At 56.6% G+C, this 19,204-nt stretch overlaps 1 protein-coding gene across 1 annotated transcript in view; it reads right to left on the bottom strand.

The window, feature by feature from the left end:
* Positions 1-19,204, bottom strand: part of zgc:153738 (uncharacterized protein LOC558115 homolog) — a 263,841-nt gene that overhangs the window by 42,009 nt on the left and 202,628 nt on the right. Inside the window, exons 6-7 of the mRNA XM_041189332.1 lie at positions 8,517-8,559; positions 4,725-4,807 (exon numbers count right to left, since the gene is read on the bottom strand). Coding sequence (XP_041045266.1) covers positions 4,725-4,807; positions 8,517-8,559 — 126 coding nt within the window. The remainder of the gene's footprint in view (positions 1-4,724; positions 4,808-8,516; positions 8,560-19,204) is intronic.

Raw genomic sequence — 19,204 nt, 5'->3', positions numbered from 1 at the left:
AGAGAGAGGCAGGAGGGGGGGGATGGAGGGACAAGGAGAGGGGGCTAATGGATCCCACAACCAACGGATCAGTTCTAAGCTCTGCAGTCCTGCCAGATCCAGTTGTGAATGGTGTTGGACAATTTAACAACTCACTGGAGGAGGCTCCACAAATATCCCCATCCTCAATGATGGAGGGACCCACATCAGTGCAAAAGATAAGGCTGAGGCACTTGCTACAATCTTCAGCCACAAGTGCCGAGTGGATGATCCATCTCGGCCTCCTTCGGAGGTCCCCAGCATCACAGATGCCAGTCTTCAGCCAATTCAATTCACTCCACATGATATAAATGCCATATAAATACTGTGGCTACAAGAGCAGATCAAAGGATGGGAATTCTATGGCGAGTAACTCACCTCCTGACTCCCCAAAGTCTGTCCACCATCTACAAGGCACAAGTCAGGAGTGTGATGGAATACTCCCCACTTGCCTGGATGAGTGCAGCTCCCACAACACTCAAGAAGCTCGACACCATCCAGGACAAAGCAGCCCCGCTTGATTGGCACCACATCCACAAACATTCACTCCCTCCACCACTGACGCACAGTAGCAGCAGTGTGTGTACCATCTACAAGATGCACTGCAGGAATTCACCAAGGTTCCTTCCAAACCCATGACCACTACCATCTAGAAGGACAAGGGCAGCAGACACATGGGGACACCACCACCTGGAAATTCCCCTCCAAGTCACTCACCATCCTGACTTGGAAATATATCACTGGTCCTTCACTGTCACTGGGTCAAAATCCTGGAACTCCCTCCCTAACAGCACAGTGGGTGTACCTACACCACAGGGACTGCAGCGGCTCAAGAAGGCAGCTCACCCCCACCTTCTCAAGGGCAACTAGGGATGGGCAATAAATGTTGGCCCAGCCAGCGAAGCCCACACCCTGTAATCAAATCAAAGAAATCAGGATTTCCTCAAATTGAACTGGACCCATCTCCAGGTATTTCATGAAATCCCCACAAGCAACCCATAATATCAGCTGATAGCTGGAAGACGTGGTAGATGACAGTAACCCAGGTGAATTTAGATGCTGAAGGGGTTCAGAGAGGCGCTTCTGTGGTTGTGAAAGAGACTCCGGGATGGTATGTTGCCTCCCTGGTGCCAGGGTCCAGGATATCTCTGATCGGGTACGGGACATTCTGAAGGGGGTGGGAGAACAGCCAGAGGTCGTGGTACACATTGGTACTCACGACATAGGCAGGAAGAGTGACGAGGTCCTGCAGCGGGAGTTCAGGGAGTTAGGCAGAAAGTTAAAAAAAAAGGACCTCTAGTGTTGTAATCTCAGGATTACTCCCTGTGCCACGTGCCAGTGAGGCTAGAAATAGGAAGATAGTGCAGCTGAACACGTGGCTGAACAGATGCTGTAGGAGGGAGGGTTTCCGATATCTGGATCATTGGGATCTCTTCCGGGGCATGTGGGACCTGTACAAGAAGGAGGGGTTGCATCTAAACTGGAGGGCCACCAATATCCTGGCTGCGAGGTTTGCTAGTGTCACTCGGGAGGGTTTAAACTAGAATGGCAGGGGGGTGGGAACCAGAAGAATAGCTCAGCAGGGGAAATAAATGACTAGGAACCAGTGAATATGGCCAGTAGGACTAAGAGGAAGGGCAGGCAGGGAGAAATTACTGAACACGGTGGGACTGGGGGTCTGAAATGCATTTGTTTCAATGCGGGAAGTGTAACAGGCAAGGCAGATGAGCTTAGAGCTTGGATTAGTACTTGGGACTATGATGTTATTGCTATTACAGAGACTTGGTTGAAGGATGGACAGGATTGGCAGATAAACGTTCCAGGATTTAGATGTTTCAGGCAGGATAGAGAGGGATGTAGAAGAGGTGGGGAGTTGCACTGCTGGTTAAGGGGAATATCACAGCTGTACGACAGGATGACACCTCAGAGGGCTCATGCAGCGAGGCAATATGGGTAGAGCTCCAGAATAGGAAGGTGCAGTCACAATGTTGGGGGTTTACTATAGGCCTCCCAATTGCCGGCAGGAGATTGAGGAACAGTTATGTAGGCAGATTTTGGAAAGATGTAAAAGCAATAGGGTTGTTGTGGTTGGTGATTTAACTTGCCCTATATTGATTGGGAATCACTTAGTGCTAGGGGTTTGGATGGTGCAGAATTTATAAGGTGTATCCAGGAGGACTTCCTGAGACAATATGTAGATAGTCCAACTAGGGAAAGGGGCAATACTGGACCTGGTATTAGGGAATGAACCTGGCCAGGTGGTCGAAGTTTCAGTAGGGGAGCATTTCGGGAAAAGTGACCATAATTCAGTAAGTTTCAAGGCACTGGTGGATAAGGATAACAGGAGTCCTCGGGTTAAGGTGCTTAATTGGGGGGAGGCTAATTATAACAATATTAGGCAGGAAGTGAGGAATCCAGACTGGAGGCGGATGTTTGAGGGCAAATCAACAACTGACATGTGGGGGGGCTTTCAAACATTAGTTGATAAGAATTCAGGACCGGTATGTTCCTGCTAGGATTAAGGATAAGCATGGCAAGTTTCAGGAACCTTGGATAACGAAGGATATTGTGAGATTAGACAAAGAGAAAAGGGAAGCATTCGTAAGGGCTAGAAGGCTGGGAACAGATGAAGCCCGTGGAGAATATAAAGAAAGTAGGAAGAAACTTAAGCAAGGAGTCAGGAGGGCTAAAAGGGGTCATGAAAAGTCACTGGCAACCAGGAATAAGGAAAATCCCAAGGCCTTTTATACATATGTAAAAAGCAAGAGGGTAAAAAGCCAGGGAAAGGGTAGGCCCACTCAGGGACAGAGGTGGGAATCTGTGTGTGGAGCCAGAAGAAATGGGAGAGATACTAAGTGAGTACTTCTCAGCAGTATTCACCAAAGAGAAGGACTTGGCGGTCAATTTATCTAGGGAAGAGTGTGTGGATAGCCTGGATCATGTTGAGATCACAAAAGAGGTGTTAGGCGTCTTGAAGAATATTAAGGTGGATAAGTTCCCAGGGCCAGATGGGATCTACCCCAGAGTACTGTGGGAGGCAAGGGAGGAGATTGCTGGGGCCTTGACAGAAATCTTTGTATCCTCACTGGCTATGGGTGAGGTCCCAGAGGACTGGAGAATGGCCAATGTTGTTCCATTGTTTAAGAAGGGTAGCAGGGATAATCCAGGAAATTACAGGCCGGTGAGCCTTACGTCAGTGGTAGGGAAATTATTGGAGAAGATTCTTCGTGAGAGGATTTACTACCATTTGGAAGCAAATGGGCGTATTAGTGAGAGGCAGCAAGGTTTTGTGAAGGGGAGGTCGTGTCTCACTAACTTGATCGAGTTTTTTGAGGAAGTGACAAAGTTGCTTGACAATGGAAGGGCAGTGGATGTTATCTACATGGATTTCAGTAAGGCCTTTGACAAGATCCCTCATGGCAGACTGGTACAGAAGGTAAAGTCGCATGGGATCAGAGGTGAGCTGGCAAGATGGATGCAGAGTTGGCTTGGTCATAGAAGACAGAGGGTAGCAGTGGAAGGGTGCTTTTCTGAATGGAGAGCTGTGACTAGTGGAGTTCCGCAGGGATCAGTGCTGGGACCTTTGCTGTTTGTAGTATACATAAATGATTTGGAGGAAAATGTAACTGGGCTAATTAGTAAGTTTGCAGATGACACTAAGGCTGGAGGAGTTGCAGATAGTGAAGAAGATTGTCAAAGGATACAACGGATATAGATCGGTTGAAGACTTGGACGGAGAAATGGCAGATGGAGTTTAATCTGGACAAATGCGAGGTAATGCATTTTGGAAGGTCTAATACAGGCAGGAATTATACAGTAAATGGCAGAACCCTTAAGTGCATTGATGAGCAGAGGGATCTGAGTGTACAGGTCCACAGGTCACTGAAAGTGGCAACGCAGGTGGATAAGGTAGTCAGGAAAGCATACGGCAAGCTTGCCTTCATCGGCAGGGGTATTGAGTATAAAAGCTGGGAACTCATGCTGCAGCTGTATAGAACCTTGGTTAGGCCACACTTGGAATATTGCGTGCAATTCTGGTCACCACATTAACAGAAGGATATGAAGGTGTTGGAGAGGGCGCAGAGGAGGTTTACCAGGATGCTGCCTGGTCTGGAGGTTATTAGCTGTGAGGAGAGGTTGGAGAAACTCGGATTGTTCTCACTAGACCGACGGAGATTGAGGGGAGATTTGATAGAAGTTTACAAAATTATGAGTAGCATGGACAGAGTAGATAGTCCGAAGCTTTTTCCCAGGGTGGAAGAGTCAATTACTATGGGACATAGATTTAAGGTGAGAGGAGAAAACTATAGAGGAGATGTGCAGGGCAAGTTTTTTACACAGAGGGTAGTGAGTGTCTGGAATTCGCTGCCAGAAGAGGTGGTGGAAGCAGGTACGATAGTGGTGTTTAAGAGGCAGCTTGACAAATACATGAATAGGATGGGAATAGAGGGATACGGACCCCGGAAGTGCAAAATGTTTTAGTTGACGAGCAATATGATCAGCGCAGGCTTGGAGGGCCGAAGGTCCTGTTCCTGTGCTGTACTTTTCTCTGTTCTTTGTCAAGGGTCGAGTGCTGGGCTGAGTGACTGGGAGCACAGGGGTCAGATGGAAGGGTTTTGGTGTGAGACTGGGAAGGGGAGCGAGCTTGTTCAGGTGACTGTGTGAAGCATCTCATCAGCACGAGGGAAACAGGAGCATTCACTCACCTAAATAATCAGATAAAGGAACCTGTGGAACTGCTTTCAACAGACCTTGTTCAATCAATTCATCACAGAGTGAGGCGAGGCTCCTGAAACACAACAACATGGTCAAAGAACCTGGGTCCAGATGCAACGCGGGACATTCGGGAGTAATGCTGCTCCTGGAATGTAGGAAATGCAGAAGCCAATTTATGTTTAGTGAGCTGCCACAAACAGCAATGTGACAATGGCCAGAGGATCTGCTCTTGAAGAGTTAGTTGATGGGTAAATATTGGCCCAGGAAAATGGAGAGAACCCACCTGCTCTTCAAAATGGTGCTGAGTGATATTTTACATTGACCCAAGAATGCAGAGACTCAGTTAAAAGTCTCACCTGAAAGATGGCACCCTCTGACAGTGCAGCACTCCCTCAGTACTGACCCTCCGACAGTGCAGCACTCCCTCAGTACTGACCCTCTGACAGTGCAGCACTCCCTCAGTACTGACCCTCTGACAGTGCAGCACTCCCTCAGTACTGACCCTCTGACAGTGCAGCAGTCCCTCAGTACTGACCCTCTGACAGTGCAGCACTCCCTCAGTCCTTCCCCTCTGACAGTGCAGCACTCCCTCAGTACTGACACTCCGACAGTGCAGCATTCCCTCAGCACTGACACTCCGACAGTGCAGCACTCCCTCAGTACTGACCCTCTGACAGTGCAGCACTCCTTCAGTACTGACCCTCTGACAGTGCAGCACTCCTTCAGTACTGACCCTCTGACAGTGCAGCACTCCCTCAGCACTGACCATCTGACAGTGCAGCAATCCCTCAGTACTGACCCTCTGACAGCGCAGCACTCCCTCAGTACTGACCCTCTGACAGCGCAGCACTCCCTCAGTACTGACCCTCTGACAGTACAGCACTCCCTCAGTACTGACACTCCGACAGTGCAGCACTCCCTCAGTACTGACCCTCTGTCAGTGCAGCACTCCCTCAGTACTGACCATCCGACAGTGCAGCACTCCCTCAGTACTGACCCTCTGACAGTGCAGCACTCCCTCAGTACTGACCCTCTGACAGTGCAGCACTCCCCAGTACTGACCCTCTGACAGTGCAGCTCTCCCTCAGTACTGACCCTCTGACAGTGCAGCACTCCCTCAGTACTGACCCTCTGACAGTGCAGCACTCCCTCAGTACTGACCCTCTGACAGTGCAGCACTCCCTCAGTACTGACCCTCTGACAGTGCAGCACTCCCTCAGTACTGACCCTCTGACAGTGCAGCACTCCCTCAGTACTGACCCTCTGACAGTGCAGCACTCCATCAGTACTGACCCTCTGGCAGGGGGTGGGGTAATGACAGATAGGATGGGGCAAGGCAGAGTAGGGTTAGGCAAGAATGGCCAGAGTGGGGGTTGGGTTGGGGGTTGGTGTGGGCGTCGGGGTGGGGGTGGGGGTGGGGGTGGTTGGGGTGGGGTGGGGTTGGGGGTCTGGGTGGGGGTGGGGGTGGAGGTGGGGGTGGGGGGGGGTTTGGGGGTCTGGTTGGGGGTGGGGTTGGCGGTGGGGGGTGCTGGGGTTGCATTGGGGATCGGGGTCGTGGTGGTGGTGGGGGTTAGGATGGGGATTGGGGTGTGGGTAGTGTTGGGGGTGGGGGTGGGCGTGGGGTCGGGTGGGGTTGGGGGTGGGGGTGGGGTTCGGTTTTGGCGTGGGCGTGGGGGTCGGAGTGGGGGTTGGGGTCGGGTTGGGGGTGGGGGTGGATTTGGGTTGGGGTGGGGGTGGGAGTGGGCGTGGGTTCGGGTTGGGTTTGGGGGTGCGGGTGGGGGTGGGGGTCGGAGTGGGGGTTGGGGTCGGGTTGGGGTCGGGTTGGGGGTGGGGGTGGGGGTCGGGTTGGGGGTGGGGGTGGAATCGGGTTGGGGTTGGGTGTGGGGGTGGGGATCGGTCTTGGAGTGGGCGTGGAGGTCAGAGTGGGGGTTGGGGTCGGGTTGGGGGTGGATTTGGGTTGGGGTGGGGGTGGGAGTGGGCGTGGGTTCGGGTTGGGTTTGGGGGTGCGGGTGGGGGTGGGGGTGGGGATGTATTTGGGTTGGGGTTGGGGGTGGGGGTTGGAGTGGGGGTTGGGGGTGGGGGTGGGGGTCGGTTTTGGGGTGGGGGTGGGGGTGGGGGTCAGAGTGGGGGTTGGGGTCGGGTTGGGGGTGGGGTTGGGGTCGGGTTGGGTGTGGGCGTAGGGGTGGGAGTGGGGGTTGGGGTCGGGTTGGGGGTGGGGTTGGGGTCGGGTTGGGTGTGGGCGTAGGGGTGGGAGTGGGGGTTGGGGTCGGGTTGGGGGTGGGCGTGGATTCGGGTTGGGGTTGGTGGTGGGGGTGGGGGTTGGGGTCGGGTTGGGGTTGCGGGTGGGGGTGGGGGTTGGGGTCGGGTTGGGGGTGGGGGTGGATTTGGGTTGGGGGTGGGCGTGGGAGTGGGGGTGGGGGTGGGGGTGGGGGTGGTGGTGGGGGTGGATTCGGGTTGGGGTTGCGGGTGGGGGTGGGGGTGGGGTTGGGGGTGGGGGTGGGGTCGGGTTGGGGTTGCGGGTGGGGGTGGGGGTGGGGGTGGGGGTGGGGGTGGGGGTTGGGGTCGGGTTGGGGGTGGGCGTGGATTCGGGTTGGGGTTGGTGGTGGGGGTGGATTCGGGTTAGGGTTGGGGGTGGGCGTGGGGGTTGGGGTCGGGTTGGGGGTGGGGGTGGATTCGGGTTGGGGTTGGTGGTGGGGGTGGGGGTGGATTCGGGTTGGGGTTGGGGGTGGGGGTGGGGGTTGGGGTCGGGTTGGGGGTGGGGGTGGATTCGGTTTGGGGTTGGGGGTGGGGGTGTGGTTGGGGTCGGGTTGGGGTTGCGGGTGGGGGTGGGGGTGGGGTTGGGGGTGGGGGTGGGGTCGGGTTGGGGTTGCGGGTGGGGGTGGGGGTGGGGGTGGGGGTGGGGGTGGGGGTTGGGGTCGGGTTGGGGGTGGGCGTGGATTCGGGTTGGGGTTGGTGGTGGGGGTGGGGGTTGGGGTCGGGTTGGGGTTGCGGGTGGGGGTGGGGGTGGGGGTGGATTCGGGTTGGGGGTGGGCGTGGGGGTGGGGGTGGGGGTGGGCGTGGGGGTGGGGGTGGGCGTGGGGGTGGGGGTGGGGGTGGGGTAATGTGGTGTCAGACGAGGGGTGAGTTCAGAGCCCCTGTTCAGTAAGAAAAATCGAGATGTGTTATTACAGGGAAGCAGTCAGTGATTGGCTGGTGGGAATTTCTTATTTACCTTATTTAAAGTCAGGTATTTAAAATTGGGGTGAGTGGAATTTTATGTTGAATTGATAATTATATAAGCACAAGCAAGACTGTTAATTTAAAAAAATGATTTAGTTAATATATAATCAAGTTGGCAAAGCAGGTGCTGTTGTCCCTGCAGAATGCGGAAACTCCAGGACACCTAGATCCTGTCTACAGTAAGTGTTTGTGGCTTGAGGAGCCTCGGCTCAGAGTCATCGAGCTGGAGGCCGAGCTGCAGACACTGCGACACATCAGGGAGGGGGAGGTTGCCCGGACACTTTGTACCAGGAGGCGCTCACACCCCTTAGGATAGGGCCTTGTGATTTGGTCAGTGGTCAGTGACAGGAGGCGGTGATCCTGTGTCACCCTGGATCTACCTGAAAGCAGATGGATGCCTAGCTGAGGGCCAAGTCTCAGTGAGACCTCCAGCCAGGGTCACTGCTGGCGATGGGGTCAGCAGACTCACATTACTGATGGTGGAAACACTCGCACAGCAACCCCACATTAACCCGAGGGTCACATAGAGCTTGAGATTATCAGACAATCATTGAACATTTTACCTATTTGCTGTGAAGTCTTTCTCCTTCTTCTTAGCACTTTTGCCTTTACCTTTGCGCTGAACAAAAATAGAAAAACATCAATTCAGGGGTGAATCAGTCAAGATGCACGTGGATGAGACAGTGGCTGAAAAAGTTCCACACGCGAGGCTTTTGGAGGAGTCCCTGACCAAGTCAGGCGTACTTGCGGCTAATGGAAATTAACAAAGCATCAACTGAGCCAATTCAGACCGGTGGCTGGAGTGTGTGAGAATAAATGGGGTGTCTCAGCTGTAATATCCCATCAGGGCTGAGTGCTGTGGTCACTCCTGGACGGAGCTGAGTGCTGTGGTCACTCTTGGATGGAGCTGAGTGCTGTGGTCACTCTCGGATGCAGCTGAGTGCTGTGGTCACTCCCATATGAGAGCTGAGTGCTGTGGGGACTCTGGGATGGAGCTGAGTGCTGTGGTCACTCTCGGATGGAGCTGAGTGCTGTGGTCACTCCTGGATGCAGCTGAGTGCTGTGGTCACTCCCATATGAGAGCTGAGTGCTGTGGGGACTCTGGGATGGAGCTGAGTGCTGTGGTCACTCCTGGATGGAGCTGAGTGCTGTGGTCACTCTCGGATGGAGCTGAGTGCTGTGGTCACTCTCGGATGGAGCTGAGTGCTGTGGTCACTCTCGGATGGGGCTGAGTGCTGTGGTCACTCTCGGATGGAGCTGAGTGCTGTGGTCACTCTCGGATGGGGCTGAGTGCTGTGGTCACTCCTGGATGGAGCTGAGTGCTGTGGTCACTCTCGGATGGAGCTGAGTGCTGTGGTCACTCCTGGATGGAGCTGAGTGCTGTGGTCACTCCTGGATGGAGCTGAGTGGTGTGGTCACTCTCGGACGGAGCTGAGTGCTGTGGTCACTCTCGGATGGAGCTGAGTGCTGTGGTCACTTCTGGATGGGGCTGAGTGCTGTGGTCACTCTCGGATGGAGCTGAGTGCTGTGGTCACTCTCGGATGGAGCTGAGTGCTGTGGTCACTCTCGGATGGAGCTGAGTGCTGTGGTCACTCTCGGATGGAGCTGAGTGCTGTGGTCACTCTCGGATGGAGCTGAGTGCTGTGGTCACTCTCGGATGGAGCTGAGTGCTGTGGTCACTCCTGGATGGAGCTGAGTGCTGTGGTCACTCTCGGATGGAGCTGAGTGCCGTGGTCACTCTCGGATGGTGCTGAGTGCCGTGGTCACTCTCGGATGGAGCTGAGTGCTGTGGTCACTCCTGGATGGAGCTGAGTGCTGTGGTCACTCTCGGATGGAGCTGAGTGCTGGGGTCACTCTCGGATGGTGCTGAGTGCCGTGGTCACTCTCGGATGGAGCTGAGTGCTGTGGTCACTCCTGGATGGAGCTGAGTGCTGTGGTCACTCTCGGATGGAGCTGAGTGCTGTGGTCACTCTCGGATGGAGCTGAGTGCTGTGGTCACTCTCGGATGGGGCTGAGTGCTGTGGTCACTCTCGGATGGAGCTGAGTGCTGTGGTCACTCTCTGGATGGAGCTGAGTGCTGTGGTCACTCTCGGATGGAGCTGAGTGCTGTGGTCACTCCTGGATGGAGCTGAGTGCTGTGGCACTCTCGGATGGAGCTGAGCTGTGGTCACTCTCGGATGGAGCTGAGTGCTGTGGTCACTCTCGGATGGAGCTGAGTGCTGTGGTCACTCTCGGATGGTGCTGAGTGCTGTGGTCACTCTCGGATGGAGCTGAGTGCTGTGGTCACTCCTGGATGGAGCTGAGTGCTGTGGTCACTCCTCGGAGGTGAGCTGAGTGCTGTGGTCACTCTCGGATGAGAGGCTGAGTGCTGTGGTCACTCTCGGATGGAGCTGAGTGCTGTGGTCACTCTCGGATGGAGCTGAGTGCTGTGGTCACTCTCGGATGGAGCTGAGTGCTGTGGTCACTCTCGGATGGAGCTGAGTGCTGTGGTCACTCTCGGATGGAGCTGAGTGCTGTGGTCACTCTGGATGGAGCTGAGTGCTGTGGTCACTCTCGGATGGAGCTGAGTGCTGTGGTCACTCCGGATGGAGCTGAGTGCTGTGGTCACTCCTGGATGGAGCTGAGTGCTGTGGTCACTCTCGGATGGAGCTGAGTGCTGTGGTCACTCTCGGATGGAGCTGAGTGCTGTGGTCACTCTCGGATGGAGCTGAGTGCTGTGGTCACTCTCGGATGGGCTGAGTGCTGTGGTCACTCTCGGATGGAGCTGAGTGCTGTGGTCACTCTCGGATGGAGCTGAGTGCTGTGGTCACTCTCGGATGGGAGCTGAGTGCTGTGGTCACTTTGGATGGAGCTGAGTGCTGTGGTCACTCTCGGATGGAGCTGAGTGCTGTGGTCACTCCTGGATGGAGCTGAGTGCTGTGGTCACTCTCGGAGGAGCTGAGTGCTGTGGTCACTCTCGGATGGAGCTGAGTGCTGTGGTCACTCTCGGATGGAGCTGAGTGCTGTGGTCACTCTGGATGGAGTGAGTGCTGTGGTCACTCTCGGAAGGAGCTGAGTGCTGTGGTCACTCCTGGATGGAGCTGAGTGCTGTGGTCACTCTCGGATGGAGCTGAGTGCTGTGGTCACTCTGGATTGAGCTGAGTGCTGTGGTCACTCTCGGATGGAGCTGAGTGCTGTGGTCACTCTCGGATGGAGCTGAGTGCTGTGGTCACTCTCGGATGGAGCTGAGTGCTGGGGTCACTCTCGGATGGAGCTGAGTGCTGTGGTCACTCTCGGACGGAGCTGAGTGCTGTGGTCACTCTCGGATGGAGCTGAGTGCTGTGGTCACTCCTGGATGGAGCTGAGTGCTGGGGTCACTCTCGGATGGGGCTGAGTGCTGTGGTCACTCTCGGATGGGGCTGAGTGCTGTGGTCACTCTCGGATGGAGCTGAGTGCTGTGGTCACTCTCGGATGGAGCTGAGTGCTGTGGTCACTCTCGGATGGAGCTGAGTGCTGTGGTCACTCTCGGATGGAGCTGAGTGCCTGTGGTCACTCTCGGATGGGCTGAGTGCTGTGTCACTCTCGGATGGAGCTGAGTGCTGTGGTCACTCTCGGATGGGGCTGAGTGCTGTGGTCACTCTCGGATGGAGCTGAGTGCTGAGGTCACTCTCGGATGGGAGCTGAGTGCTGTGGTCACTCTCGGATGGAGCTGAGTGCTGTGGTCACTCCCTGGGATGGAGCGTGACTGCTGGGTCACTCTCGGATGGAGCTGAGTGCTGTGGTCACTCCTGGATGGAGCTGAGTGCTGTGGTCACTCCTGGATGGAGCTGAGTGCTGTGGTCACTCTCGGATGGAGCTGAGTGCTGTGGTCACTCTCGGATGGAGCTGAGTGCTGTGGTCACTCTCGGATGGAGCTGAGTGCTGTGGTCACTCTCGGATGGAGCTGAGTGCTGTGGTCACTCTCGGATGGAGCTGAGTGCTGTGGTCACTCCTGGATGGAGCTGAGTGCTGTGGTCACTCTCGGATGGAGCTGAGTGCTGTGGTCACTCTCGGATGGAGCTGAGTGCTGTGGTCACTTCTAGATGGAGCTGAGTGCTGTGGTCACTCTCGGATGGAGCTGAGTGCTGTGGTCACTCTCGGATGGAGCTGAGTGCTGTGGTCACTCTCGGATGCGGCTGAGTGCTGTGGTCACTCTCGGATGCGGCTGAGTGCTGTGGTCACTCTCGGATGGAGCTGAGTGCTGTGGTCACTCTCGGATGGAGCTGAGTGCTGTGGTCACTCTCGGATGGAGCTGAGTGCTGTGGTCACTCCCGGATGGAGCTGAGTGCTGTGGTCACTCTCGGATGGAGCTGAGTGCTGTGGTCACTCTCGGATGGAGCTGAGTGCTGTGGTCACTCTCGGATGGAGCTGAGTGCTGTGGTCACTCTCGGATGGAGCTGAGTGCTGTGGTCACTCTCGGATGGAGCTGAGTGCTGTGGTCACTCTCGGATGGAGCTGAGTGCTGTGGTCACTCTCGGATGGAGCTGAGTGCTGTGGTCACTCTGGATGGAGCTGAGTGCTGTGGTCACTCTCGGATGGAGCTGAGTGCTGTGGTCACTCCTGGATGGAGCTGAGTGCTGTGGTCACTCTCGGATGGAGCTGAGTGCTGTGGTCACTCTGGATGGAGCTGAGTGCTGTGGTCACTCTGGATGGAGCTGAGTGCTGTGGTCACTCTCGGATGGAGCTGAGTGCTGTGGTCACTCTCGGATGGAGCTGAGTGCTGTGGTCACTCTCGGATGGAGCTGAGTGCTGTGGTCACCCTGGATGGAGCTGAGTGCTGTGGTCACTCTCGGATGGAGCTGAGTGCCGTGGTCACTCCTGGATGGAGCTGAGTGCTGTGGTCACTCTCGGATGGAGCTGAGTGCTGTGGTCACTCTCGGATGGAGCTGAGTGCTGTGGTCACTCTCGGATGGAGCTGAGTGCTGTGGTCACTCTCGATGGAGCTGAGTGCTGTGGTCACTCTCGGATGGAGCTGAGTGCTGTGGTCACTCCTGGATGGAGCTGAGTGCTGTGGTCACTCCTGGATGGAGCTGAGTGCTGTGGTCACTCCTGGATGGAGCTGAGTGCTGTGGTCACTCTCGGATGGAGCTGAGTGCTGTGGTCACTCTCGGATGGAGCTGAGTGCTGTGGTCACTCCTGGATGGAGCTGAGTGCTGTGGTCACTCTCGGATGGAGCTGAGTGCTGTGGTCACTCCTGGATGGAGCTGAGTGCTGTGGTCACTCTCGGATGGAGCTGAGTGCTGTGGTCACTCCCAGGTCAGAGCTGAGTGCTGTGGTCACTCTCGGATGGAGCTGAGTGCTGTGGTCACTCTCGGATGGAGCTGAGTGCTGTGGTCACTCTCGGACGGAGCTGAGTGCTGTGGGTCACTCTCGGAAGGAGCTGAGTGCTGTGGTCACTCCTCGGATGGAGCTGAGTGCTGTGGTCACTCTCGATGGATCTGAGTGCTGTGGTCACTCCTGGCTGGGAGCCTGAGTGCTGTGGTCCCTCTCGGATGGAGCTGAGTGCTGTGGTCACTCCTCGGATGGAGCTGAGTGCTGTGGTCACTCCTGGATGGAGCTGAGTGCTGTGGTCACTCCTAGGATGGGCTGAGTGCTGTGGTCACTCTCGGATGCGGCTGAGTGCTGTGGTCACTCTCGGATGGAGCTGAGTGCTGTGGTCACTCTCGGATGGAGCTGAGTGCTGTGGTCACTCCTGGATGAGCTGAGTGCTGTGGTCACTCTCGGATGGAGCTGAGTGCTGTGGTCACTCCTCGGATGGAGCTGAGTGCTGTGGTCACTCCTGGACGGAGCTGAGTGTCTGTGGTCACTCCTCGGATGGAGCTGAGTGCTGTGGTCACTCTCGGATGGAGCTGAGTGCTTGGTCACTCTGGATGGAGGCTGAGTGCTGGGTCACTCTCGATGGAGCTGAGTGCTGTGGTCACTCCTGGTTGGAGCTGAGGGCTGTGGTCACTCTCGGAAGGAGCTGAGTGCGTGGTCACTCTCGGATGGAGCTGAGTGCTGTGGTCACTCTCGGACGGAGCTGAGTGCTGTGGTCACTCTCGGATGGTGCTGAGTGCTGTGTCACTCTCGGAATTGGAGCTGAGTGCTGTGGTCACTCCTGGAAGGAGCTGAGTGCTGTGGTCACTCTCGGACGGAGCTGAGTGCTGGGGTCACTCTCGGATGGGGCTGAGTGCTGTGGGTCACTCTCGGATGGAGCTGAGTGCTGTGGTCACTCTCGATGGAGCCTGAGTGCTGGGGTCACTCTCGGACGGAGCTGAGTGCTGTGGTCACTCTCGGATGGGCTGAGTGCTGTGGTCACTCCTGGATGGGCTGAGTGCTGTGGTCACTCTCGGATGGAGCTGAGTGCTGTGGTCACTCTCGGATGGAGCTGAGTGCTGTGGTCACTCTCGGATGGAGCTGGCTGAGTGCTGTGGTCACTCTCGGATGGAGCTGAGTGCTGTGGTCACTCTCGGATGGAGCTGAGTGCTGTGGTCACTCTCGGATGGAGCTGAGTGCTGTGGTCACTCTCGGATGGAGCTGAGTGCTGTGGTCACTCTCGGACGGAGCTGAGTGCTGGTGGTCACTCTCGGATGGAGCTGAGTGCTGTGGTCACTCTCGGATGGAGCTGAGTGCTGTGGTCACTCTCGGATGGAGCTGAGTGCTGTGGTCACTCTCGGATGGAGCTGAGTGCTGTGGTCACTCTCGGATGGAGCTGAGTGCTGTGGTCACTCTCGGATGGAGCTGAGTGCTGTGGTCACTCTCGGATGGAGCTGAGTGCTGTGGTCACTCCTGGATGGAGCTGAGTGCGTGGTCACTCTCGGATGGAGCTGAGTGCTGTGGTCACTCTCGGATGGAGCTGAGTGCTGTGGTCACTCTCGGATGGAGCTGAGTGCTGTGGTCACTCTCGGATGGAGCTGAGTGCTGTGGTCCACTCTCGGATGGAGCTGAGTGCTGTGGTCACTCTCGGATGGGGCTGAGTGCTGTGGTCACTCCTCGGATGGAGCTGAGTGCTGTGGTCACTCCTCGGATGGAGCTGAGTGCTGTGGTCACTCTCGGATGGAGCTGAGTGCTGTGGTCACTCTAGGATGGAGCTGAGTGCTGTGGTCACTCTCGGATGGAGCTGAGTGCTGTGGTCACTCTCGGATGGAGCTGAGTGCTGTGGGTCACTCCTCGGATGGAGCTGAGTGCTGTGGTCACTCTCGGATGGAGCTGAGTGCTGTGGTCACTCTCGGATGGAGCTGAGTGCTGTGGTCACTCCTGGATGGAGCTGAGTGCTGTGGTCACTCTCGGATGGAGCTGAGTGCTGTGGTCACTCTCGGATGGAGCTGAGTGCTGTGGTCACTCTGGATGGAGCTGAGTGCTGTGGTCACTCTCGGATGGAGCTGAGTGCTGTGGTCACTCTCGGATGGAGCTGAGTGCTGTGGTCACTCTCGGATGGAGCTGAGTGCTGTGGTCACTCCTCGGATGAGCTGAGTGCTGTGGTCACTCTCGGATGGAAGCTGAGTGCTGTGGTCACTCCTCGGATGGAGCTGAGTGCTGTGGTCACTCTCGGATGGAGCTGAGTGCTGTGGTCACTCCTCGGATGGGCTGAGTGCTGTGGTCACTCTCGGATGGAGCTGAGTGCTGTGGTCACTCTGGATGGAGCTGAGTGCTGTGGTCACTCCTCGGATGGAGCTGAGTGCTGTGGTCACTCTCGGATGGAGCTGAGTGCTGTGGTCACTCTCGGATGGAGCTGGAGTGCTGTGGTCACTCTCGGATGGAGCTGAGTGCTGTGGTCACTCTCGGATGGCGCTGAGTGCTGTGGTCACTCCTGGATGGAGCTGAGTGCTGTGGTCACTCTCGGATGGAGTGAGTGCTGTGGTCACTCTCGGATGGAGCTGAGTGCTGTGGTCACTCTCGGATGGAGCTGAGTGCTGTGGTCACTCCCAGGTGAGAGCTGAGTGCTGTGGTCACTCTCGGATGGAGCTGAGTGCTGTGGTCACTCTCGGATGGAGCTGAGTGCTGTGGTCACTCTCGGATGGAGCTGAGTGCTGTGGTCACTCTCGGATGGAGCTGAGTGCTGTGGTCACTCTCGGATGGAGCTGAGTGCTGTGGTCACTCTCGGATGGAGCTGAGTGCTGTGGTCACTCTCGGATGGAGCTGAGTGCTGTGGTCACTCCTGGATGGAGCTGAGTGCTGTGGTCACTCTCGGATGGAGCTGAGTGCTGTGGTCACTCTCGGATGGAGCTGAGTGCTGTGGTCACTCTCGGATGGAGCTGAGTGCTGTGGTCACTCTCGGATGGAGCTGAGTGCTGTGGTCACTCTCGGATGGAGCTGAGTGCTGTGGTCACTCTCGGATGGAGCTGAGTGCTGTGGTCACTCTCGGATGGAGCTGAGTGCTGTGGTCACTCTCGGATGGAGCTGAGTGCTGTGGTCACTCTCGGATGGAGCTGAGTGCTGTGGTCACTCTCGGATGGAGCTGAGTGCTGTGGTCACTCCCGGATGGGGCTGAGTGCTGTGGTCACTCTCGGATGGAGCTGAGTGCTGGGGTCACTCCCAGGTCAGAGCTGAGTGCTGTGGTCACTCTCGGATGGAGCTGAGTGCTGTGGTCACTCTCGGACGGAGCTGAGTGCTGTGGTCACTCCTGGATGGAGCTGAGTGCTGTGGTCACTCTCGGATGGAGCTGAGTGCTGTGGTCACTCTCGGATGGAGCTGAGTGCTGTGGTCACTCTCGGATGGAGCTGAGTGCTGTGGTCACTCTCGGATGGAGCTGAGTGCTGTGGTCACTCTCGGATGGAGCTGAGTGCTGTGGTCACTCTCGGATGGAGCTGAGTGCTGTGGTCACTCTCGGATGGAGCTGAGTGCTGTGGTCACTCTCGGATGGAGCTGAGTGCTGTGGTCACTCTCGGATGGAGCTGAGTGCTGTGGTCACTCCTGGATGGAGCTGAGTGCTGTGGTCACTCTCGGATGGAGCTGAGTGCTGTGGTCACTCTCGGATGGAGCTGAGTGCTGTGGTCACTCTCGGATGGAGCTGAGTGCTGTGGTCACTCCTGGATGGAGCTGAGTGCTGTGGTCACTCTCGGATGGAGCTGAGTGCTGTGGTCACTCTCGGATGGAGCTGAGTGCTGTGGTCACTCTCGGATGGAGCTGAGTGCTGTGGTCACTCTCGGATGGAGCTGAGTGCTGTGGTCACTCCTCGGATGGAGCTGAGTGCTGTGGTCACTCTCGGATGGAGCTGAGTGCTGTGGTCACTCTCGGATGGAGCTGAGTGCTGTGGTCACTCTCGGATGGAGCTGAGTGCTGTGGTCACTCTCGGATGGAGCTGAGTGCTGTGGTCACTCTCGGATGGAGCTGAGTGCTGTGGTCACTCTCGGATGGAGCTGAGTGCTGTGGTCACTCTCGGATGGAGCTGAGTGCTGTGGTCACTCTGGATGGAGCTGAGTGCTGTGGTCACTCTCGGATGGAGCTGAGTGCTGTGGTCACTCTCGGATGGAGCTGAGTGCTGTGGTCACTCTCGGATGGAGCTGAGTGCTGTGGTCACTCTCGGATGGAGCTGAGTGCTGTGGTCACTCTCGGAAGGAGCTGAGTGCTGTGGTCACTCAAGGATGGAGCTGAGTGCTGTGGTCACTCTCGGATGGAGCTGAGTGCTGTGGTCACTCTCGGATGGAGCTGAGTGCTGTGGTCACTCTCGGATGGAGCTGAGTGCTGTGGTCACTCTCGGATGGAGCTGAGTGCTGTGGTCACTCTCGGATGGAGCTGAGTGCTGTGGTCACTCTCGGATGGAGCTGAGTGCTGTGGTCACTCTCGGATGGAGCTGAGTGCTGTGGTCACTCTCGGATGGAGCTGAGTGCTGTGGTCACTCTCGGATGGAGCTGAGTGCTGTGGTCACTCTCGGATGGAGCTGAGTGCTGTGGTCACTCTCGGATGGAGCTGAGTGCTGTGGTCACTCTCGGATGGAGCTGAGTGCTGTGGTCACTCTCGGATGGAGCTGAGTGCTGTGGTCACTCTCGGATGGAGCTGAGTGCTGTGGTCACTCTCGGATGGAGCTGAGTGCTGTGGTCACTCTCGGATGGAGCTGAGTGCTGTGGTCACTCTCGGATGGAGCTGAGTGCTGTGGTCACTCTCGGATGGAGCTGAGTGCTGTGGTCACTCTCGGATGGAGCTGAGTGCTGTGGTCACTCTCGGATGGAGCTGAGTGCTGTGGTCACTCTCGGATGGAGCTGAGTGCTGTGGTCACTCTCGGATGGAGCTGAGTGCTGTGGTCACTCTCGGATAGAGCTGAGTGCTGTGGTCACTCTCGGATGGAGCTGAGTGCTGTGGTCACTCTCGGATGGAGCTGAGTGCTGTGGTCACTCTCGGATGGAGCTGAGTGCTGTGGTCACTCTCGGACGTAGCTGAGTGCTGTGGTCACTCCTGGATGGAGCTGAGTGCTGTGGTCACTCTCGGACGGAGCTGAGTGCTGTGGTCACTCCTGGATGGAGCTGAGTGCTGTGGTCACTCTCGGATGGAGCTGAGTGCTGTGGTCACTCTCGGATGGAGCTGAGTGCTGTGGTCACTCTCGGATGGAGCTGAGTGCTGTGGTCACTCTCGGATGGAGCTGAGTGCTGTGGTCACTCTCGGATGGAGCTGAGTGCTGTGGTCACTCTCGGATGGGGCTGAGTGCTGTGGTCACTCTCGGATGGGCTGAGTGCTGTGGTCACTCTCGGATGGAGCTGAGTGCTGTGGTCACTCTCGGATGGAGCTGAGTGCTGTGGTCACTCCTGGATGGAGCTGAGTGCTGTGGTCACTCTCGGATGGAGCTGAGTGCTGTGGTCACTCTCGGATGGAGCTGAGTGCTGTGGTCACTCCTGGATGGAGCTGAGTGCTGTGGTCACTCTCGGATGGAGCTGAGTGCTGTGGTCACTCTCGGATGGAGCTGAGTGCTGTGGTCACTCTGGATGGAGCTGAGTGCTGTGGTCACTCCTGGATGGAGCTGAGTGCTGTGGTCACTCTCGGATGGAGCTGAGTGCTGTGGTCACTCTCGGATGGAGCTGAGTGCTGTGGTCACTCTCGGATGGAGCTGAGTGCTGTGGTCACTCTCGGACGGAGCTGAGTGCTGTGGTCACTCTCGGATGGAGCTGAGTGCTGTGGTCACTCTCGGATGGAGCTGAGTGCTGTGGTCACTCTCGGATGGAGCTGAGTGCTGTGGTCACTCTCGGATGGAGCTGAGTGCTGTGGTCACTCTCGGATGGAGCTGAGTGCTGTGGTCACTCTCGGATGGAGCTGAGTGCTGTGG

Source organism: Carcharodon carcharias, chromosome 6 (genome assembly GCF_017639515.1).
Source record: "Carcharodon carcharias isolate sCarCar2 chromosome 6, sCarCar2.pri, whole genome shotgun sequence".
NCBI classification, from domain to species: Eukaryota; Metazoa; Chordata; class Chondrichthyes; order Lamniformes; family Lamnidae; genus Carcharodon; species Carcharodon carcharias.
Note: the sequence above shows the minus strand (reverse complement) of the source record. Positions and strands in the feature narration are given on the sequence as shown.